Below are 7,763 nucleotides of genomic sequence, written 5' to 3'. Positions count from 1 at the left end.
ATGGATGTGAGGGCAGCCCTCTGCCTGCTCCTCTGCGCTGTGCTGCTCCCAGCTGCACCACGCACTGCTCCTGGGGTGAGTCTGTGAGCAGAGCTGAGCACTGCTGTGGGCTATAGAGCTCTGTGCCACAGAGGTCTGCAACGCTTTGTTTCACCCTGGAAGGGATGGGAGTCACCCGGGCTAACCCAAAACTGAGTTTCAGCTTCCAATGAAGGTCCATACAAGGACCGATACATCCTTTTGGACTGGGTATATTTGGGTCAACATTGCTCTTGTGTAATATCGTGCTTCTTATATCAAAATGGCATTTAAATTTATTTTGGTATCAGTTCTCTCTTCCACTTGCTGTCTCTGCGTTTAGATTTACCAACAGAATATTCACAGACCTACTAATTGATCTGAATAATGCATGCAGAGTTGGTCTCATGTGGTTGTACTGTGCTTTTGCAAAGCAAACCTGAGCCAGGGAATACATATCTCTTTTGTGGATTTATGAGATTGGTGGAAACACAAATATATTCCTCTCCAATTCTGTAAAAGGTTGTTCTTTCAGTGCAAGCACCTGTAGGCAAGGAACTCTGGAGGTACGTATGGCCCTGTCATTTTTCTCAGTATTGTCACTTCAATAGAAGGGGGCAACTGAAGGCTTTCCATAGGGACAAACGTTAGCAGAGAGTTCTGAATGGCTCTGTGTGCATAGAATGATAGAACGGCCTGGGTTGCAAAGGCCCACAGCGCTCCTCCAGCTCCAACCCCCTGCTGTGTGCAAGTCACCAACCAGCAGCCCAGGCTGCCCAGAGCCACATCCAACCTGGCCTTGAATGCCTGCAGGGACGCGGTGAAGGGCTCTGAACACTCTGCCCCATGCCTTGAGAAGTCTGTATGTCAGAGATACACTCTGCATATGAAGTCACATTCTTAGTTTATTCCAAGTACTCATCTTTTCCTTATCTTCTTCGTGTTATTTTTCAGGTCCTCAGTAAGGGATCCAAGGCTGGTGACCTGCAAGGTACAGTGAGTAACTCTGTCATCTCCATTTCTTTTTAGCTGTCATCCGTTATCAGTATTTACACCCATGATACCTCATGGAATGTGCTGTGCTGTCTTGCACGGCAGAAATATCTGCTTGATTTATTTTCCAGATGGGTGTAGAGACCTGATTCCCTGTGAAGACAGCGGAACTCTCTGCATTCAGGCCTGTTCTCCCTCCTTCCACGGGGAAACAAGCTTTGTCTGCGAAGACAGAACGTGGAGAATGTTCACAGATGCCTGTGCAAATCTGGACGTGGAGTCACTTTTTCAGGTAACATAACTGCTGCGCAGCCACTTTGGCCTGTGCTCATAACGTGTTCCGCTCTCACCCAACCTTTGTATCTTGAGCAAAGGGAAGAAGATGGGATTCTGGAACGGAGGTTACTGTAGTAAAAAGCCTTGTCATTGTGTGAAATGAAGTAAAGGAAAATGACTGTGGGAAATCCCTGTGGTGAAACACAATTCAGAAATGAAGTTGTCTTCTTCGCTTGGCGAATGTCTTGGTTTAGACTGTGGAGAGCAAAAGTAAATACACTGGGATGAAGCTGAGAAAAGAGCAGTGCAAAGGTCTGTAATGATTAGATGATTCATGCTACATTCATCCCCAACTACAAAAAGAACATTTTTTTTCTAAGTCACTTGAAGAATAAAATGGTGCTTTCAGTTCTTCCCCCTCCCTTCACATGCATTCTGCAAACAGGTGTTTCTCAGTGGAGTGCTGGTGCTGGGATTCAGGCCTTCGAGCACAATGACGGCGCAGTTTGTTGGGTTGTAGCCGTAGCCTCATTCCATCCTGTTTATTAATTGTCTCAAATTATTTTCCTCCCTCAGAGGATTTCTAGACGGGAACCCCTTCCAAGCTCTGAAGGACACGTTGGAGGAGGACACTTTCCCTTTGTAGTGCCAGGAAAGCCAACGCATGGGAAGCCCGGAGATGGAGCAAAATATTTTGGTGCTGATGACCATGGGAGCAGTAACTGTCAAGCTGATTTTTCATGCATCATCCCAGATATTTTGTCTTCACCAGCAATTCCAGGAAATATTGCCGATATTGTGGAACTGCTAAAGAAGATTTCCTTAATGTTATCAGAGAACGTCAGTAGAGGAAAAATGCAGGTATTTACTTTGATAGGCTGGAAGAAGTGGATCTGAGCTTGTCAGGGCAGGTGTAATTTCCTCCTTTATTGGCACTATCCAGTGAAGTGAGAGCTGCAAGGTGCGTGGAGGGCCGCTGTGAAGAGGTTCCAAGGGGGGCTGAGTTTTGTTGTCAGACAAACTGTCCTCCTCATGTAAAGTAGAGATCTCCCATTTCACCCATTGGTGGAATCCTTGCTCTTGAAAGGCATGTGTTTGCAGGGCTTGCTGTTACAGACATTGGAGAGCAGCTGGGGGAAGACTACAGATGTGACCCTACGGGGATGGCTGTGTGGGAGATGCTGACCACAGCTCTGTTTTCGTGTGTTGCATGATGAAACTGATGAAAACTGAAATGTTTTTGTGATGAACTTAGAAAGCAGAGAGGTGGAGAGGGGGAGGGAGGTGTGAGCGGAGCTGTGCAGCAGTCAGCTGGAACCCATCTGCGGTGCCCTGAGCTTGTTGCTCTGTGCTGTTCTTCCCAGCACCTTGAGGACAACAAAGTGAAAAAGACAAGGTGACTCGAACCAGTGAGATGCTTTGGCTGGGTTGATAAGGGTTACATGAACCTGTTTATTGTCAAAGTAGTATAATTGCATTATAGAAATTTAAATGAGCCTTTTTAGAGATTATGCCAGTGACGTAATAGAATTTGTTTGCTTTAGCATGGGCAATGGCTTATTTTTCTTCTTTGTTTCAGAGTTACAGCAAGATAGCAAATCACATTCTGAACAGCTCCGTTATTTCCAATTGGGCTTTTGTAAAGGACAGAAATGCCAGTTCGACATTATTGGACTCAGTGAACCTCTTTGCTGGCAAACTTCTTCTAAGGAACGGATCAGAAAATATTCAGGAACACTTCATCTCTACAAAAGGCTTCAGCATACATCAAAATGCTTCAGGGAAGAGCTTTGATTTTTCAATGGAGTTGAATGAGACGAGCAATGTCAGAGGGCGTGTGGTCATTCCAGAAGAAGAACTTCGGAAGTTACCAAGGACTTCCAAAGCGATCAGCATTGCATTTCCCACGCTTGGACCCATTATAGAAGCCAGCCGTTCGGACCCTGTTTCTGTGAATGGGATGGTTTTATCTGTGTCCCTTCCAGAAGAGCTTCAGCATATTTTACTTACCTTTGAAAAGGTGAATAAGCTGGAGAATGCCGGGGCTCAGTGTGTTGGGTGGCACTCTACTGAAAGGAGGTGGGATACCAAGGCGTGCAAAATGAAGTCTGACAACATCAGCAGTGTTGTTTGCATGTGCAAGCACCGCCGCCGCACCTTCAGATCCTTCTCCATTTTGATGTCTCCCACCTTGCTGAGGAGTGCAGTGCTGGATTACATTACGAGTGTGGGGCTAGGCCTTTCTATTTTCAGCTTGATTCTGTGCCTGACCATCGAGACAGCTGTCTGGCACCACGTCACGAGAACTGAAATCACCTACATGCGCCATTTTTGTTTGGTGAACATTGCCACATCGCTTCTCATTGCTGATATTTTGTTCATCGTGGCAGCTGTAGTGCATAACACAGCCCTGAACTACCGCCTGTGTGTGGCAGCCACTTTCTTCCTTCACTTGTTCTATCTCGCCCTGTTCTTTTGGATGTTCACCCTGGGTCTCTTAATTCTCTATGGATTACTATTGGTTTTTTTTAAGATAACAAGATCAGTATTCATAGTTACAGCGTTCATCATTGGATACGGATGTCCGTTAGTCATATCTATCCTCACCGTCGCTATTACTGAACCAAGGAATGGGTACTTAAGGAGCGGAGCCTGCTGGCTCAATTGGTATGAGACCAAAGCCCTGCTGGCCTTTGCTGTACCTGCTCTGAGCATCGTTGCAGTGAATTTGGCTGTGGTAGTGGTGGTTGTGGTGAAGACTCCAAGACCCTCTATTGGAGAAAGCTGCAAGTCACGAGATTTGAGCAACATGATCCGAATTAGCAAAAACGTTGCCCTTCTGACACCTCTGCTGGGCCTCACCTGGGGGTTTGGGTTGGCAACAGTGGTTGACAGTCGCTCTCTGGCATTCCACATTACCTTCGCGCTCCTTAATGCCTTCCAGGTAAGCTCAGTGAGTTTGGGCATTGAGTGAAATAACTTATATTAGACATTAACCAGATTATTTCATGTTTAATAACTGCAAAGATCATCGTTATCAATTTACAAATACAGGGAATTCTCACTTAGACATTAAGTGTGGTTCCATGTACCTCACCGGTGTTACTCAGAGTCCAGTGTTGCCCAGCATACCGTGATGAACCCAGACAGTCTTGGCTGCTCTTGGCTGATGCTCCTGTTAAGTAAATAGGAAAGGTTCTGGTATGTAACCCATCAGTCCAGTTTGTAAGGAGAATCAGCATGGATTGCATATCCATTCTTGGCATTCCTAGATAGTCCATGTGATCTGGGTAGACAAACTCATTTTTTCTTAATTATGAGAGTGGTGAGGTGCTGGAACAGCTGCCCAGAGAGGCTGTGATGCCCCGTCCACCCCTGGAGGTGTTCAAGGCCAGGTTGGATGGGGCCCTGGGCAGCCTGGGCTGCTGTGAAATGGGGAGGTTGGTGGCCCTGCATGGCACAGGGGGGTTGGAGCTTCGTGATCCTTGAGGTCCCTTCCAACCCAGGCCATTCTGTGATTCTATGATCAATGCTGCTACTTATGTCATAGGTGATAAGATCTTTTACACGCTCAAAGACATTATTATATTTATGCTGGAGGAAATAGAAATATTTGAGAAACAACATGTGGTTATGCTGACTTTGATGACTGTTTTTGCTATGTTTCAGGGATTCTTCATTCTGTTGTTTGGGACACTTCTGGACAGAAAGGTACTCGGGTCATTTCCTGGATTACATTAATATTTTCTATATCCATAAACCTCTGCTTCTGATTTTTTTCTGTTGTTTTTGATGTACAGACCAGAGAGGCCTTAAGGAAGAACTGCCTTTCATCAAAGCGGGAGTGCAGTCTAGCAAAGGTAATGTGTTGTTTCTCTTGCTGTTGTTTTGTTTTTTTCTCCTCTGTGGCTTAATTTACAATTCTTACCAACCTGCTCACTCATACATGGAAGGAATTTTACAAATAAGGAGGTACTGAATGGGAGAAGTGGCAATCTGGGACTGCTGCATAAACTACTGTTACTGTTACAACACTACAAGTATTACTTTATTCTTATTTCTTCCCCGATAGATGTCAAAACCATTTAGAAAGAGAATGCATGACTTCTCCCTTCAGTACATCAGGCCTCCTTTGAGGTTACTGAGTGAATGAGACACATAACTACGATTACAGCATTCCCATCTCGTGACCCCATTGTGTTCCTCACAGAAGTACTGCAGGGTGACAGCAGGGCTGTCTGAGCATGTCAGGAGGGCTGGTCTGCTTCCAGCTCAGGATGGAAGGCACTCAGAGCTCAGCCAGCACATTAGGCACTCATCAGTGTTAATATGAGGGCAGTTTGACTGAAGGAATCTTTGTTAAACTGATCTCTTCTGTAACCTAGACTCCATAGTTTGATGTATTTCCAGAAGGGAATCCCTTTTAGTTCTCCCAACTGTTGTCTGCAGTGCTCCTCCTATCCACCCAAGCATGGTCACAAAGTTTGAACTTTGTAAAACAGTTTCCCTTGCTTTTGTCCACTCTTTGTTAGTCAGTCCTGATTCTGATATTGAAAGCTGTGATGACTTTCAGTGACAGTGTGTTCAGGTGTACCTAGTGGGGAAAAATAGAAGAAAGAAGGGTAATGCTTTCTTGGTGCTACTGGCACCGCTGTGCTTGGGTTCACTCCGTGTGAGAGAAGCTGACTGTGCAACTTCTGACTTACCTGCATCCTTCCTTTCCCACATTGTCTCTGGTAGCATCCAGCTTTGCTGTCATGCGCTAAGTTTAGGCACATCCCGGGCTGGAAGAGACCCCCAAAGTTCATCAAGTCCAGCCCCGGCCCCACACGGCACCCCCAGCCCTGGTCCCAGCGGCGTCCCAGCGCTCCTCTGGCAGCTCGGGGCCCTGCCCACCGCCCTGGGTCGCTGTGCCGCCCACTGCCCTCTGGGCGCAGCCCCGGCCCTCCCCTCGGTTCTGTTCCCTCAGACCTGCTCAAGGCCTGCTGCCTTCTCCTTTCTATTGGGTCAGATTTTAAGATGATTCAGGTTTAGGTTGGATATGAGGAGGAAGTTTTTGCCCCAGAGGGTGGTGAGGCACTGGCACAGGTTGCCCAAGGAGGCTGTGGATGCCCCATCCCTGCAGGCATTCAAGGCCAGGCTGGATGTGGCTCTGGGCAGCCTGGGCTGCTGGTTGGCGACCTGCACACAGCAGGGGTTGGGACTGGAGGAGCGCTGTGGGCCTTTGAACCCAGGCCATGCTGTGGTTCAGTGATTGTCCGCTGTGGTGTTGCAAGCAGGAGCTGCCTCAGGACCCTGCCAGAAGTGGACCCTCCTTGCATGGTGCTGCACCTTACATGACCTGTCCTCTCTCCTAGGCCTAGCAGCAGGCTGCCTTCAGCTCATCTGAGCAGTGAGAGGAAAAGGAGCTGTGGTACAGAAGCTGTGGTTTGAGGTCAGCCAGGAGTGCGCACAGCCGTGTCCCAGAGCACGGCCACAGGACGCGTCACAAACACCAGAAGAGAAAGGGCCCTGGAGCTGCTGTCGGCAGCAAGAAGCCGTCGGTGCTGCTGCAGCCCTTGGGCAAAGCGTGCCATTATGTGCAGGTTGCTTTCCACCTGTGTGAAAACTGCTGTGAGGAGAGTTTGTTCCTGTTGCCATTTCAGTGCTTCAAGACTTCACGTCAGTGCAATAAGGAACTGCACAGCATGTGGGGCTGTGCCACAGATGTTTCATTTTTAACATAATGTACAAATACTGAGCATTATCTGTTTATTTTGTCTGTCCTTGCATGCATGTGTTTGTCAGACACCAGTCTGTGCTCCTGGAGGTGGGGAGAGCGTGACCCTGCTCCTGCACTGCACTGTTCTCCATCCCATACCGTGTGCCAGAGGAGCTGCACAGAATCGTTCAGCACAGAATTACAGACTTCTCATTCTGTCTCCAGTCCCACAACAGGCTGACAGATGGGGTGGGAGGAGCGCTTGGCACAGAGTTTTCTGCCCTCTTGAGATGTGGGGAAGCACGCTCTGAATATGGAGAGCTGAATTGTGGAGATGGAGGTCTCCCTCATTACCTGCGCTGTACTGACTGAGGAGCAACTTGTCCATGTTCTGTTTTTACAAGGAGGTCAGTCCTTGGTCTGAGATACCCTTCTAAATGGAAAGCTTGGATAGAAATGTCAGTTCTTGTCAGGACAAGTCGCTCTCAAATGGAAATAAAGTAGAAGTTTTCTCACTGTTTGTAGTAGGTGGTTCCTATCCTCCTTTAGAATCACAGAATCATAGAATGGCCTGGGTTGAAAAGGACCTCAAAGATCATCTAGTTTCAACCCCCCTGCTATGTGCAAGGTCACAAACCACCAGACCAGGCTGCCCAGAGCCACCTTCACATGCTTTACCAAAGCATGTAGACAAATGCCTTTTATAGTTATCTCGTATTATTCAAATAATAAATCTCTCTTGCCCCTCTTGCTTCTACAGAGGTAATTCTTCATC

The 7,763-nt window shown here is 47.4% G+C and overlaps 1 protein-coding gene across 1 annotated transcript; it reads left to right on the top strand.

The window, feature by feature from the left end:
- Positions 1 to 6,650, top strand: LOC125690070 (adhesion G protein-coupled receptor F4-like). Its single transcript, XM_048938023.1, has 8 exons — positions 1 to 75; positions 973 to 1,009; positions 1,143 to 1,303; positions 1,864 to 2,148; positions 2,867 to 4,231; positions 4,957 to 4,998; positions 5,088 to 5,147; positions 6,645 to 6,650. Exons 1-8 carry the CDS (start codon positions 1 to 3, stop codon positions 6,648 to 6,650), a joined length of 2,031 nt encoding a protein of 676 aa, XP_048793980.1.
- Positions 6,651 to 7,763: the final 1,113 nt, after the last annotated feature.

Source organism: Lagopus muta, chromosome 2, assembly GCF_023343835.1.
Source record: "Lagopus muta isolate bLagMut1 chromosome 2, bLagMut1 primary, whole genome shotgun sequence".
Classification (NCBI taxonomy): Eukaryota; Metazoa; Chordata; class Aves; order Galliformes; family Phasianidae; genus Lagopus; species Lagopus muta.
Note: the sequence above shows the minus strand (reverse complement) of the source record. Positions and strands in the feature narration are given on the sequence as shown.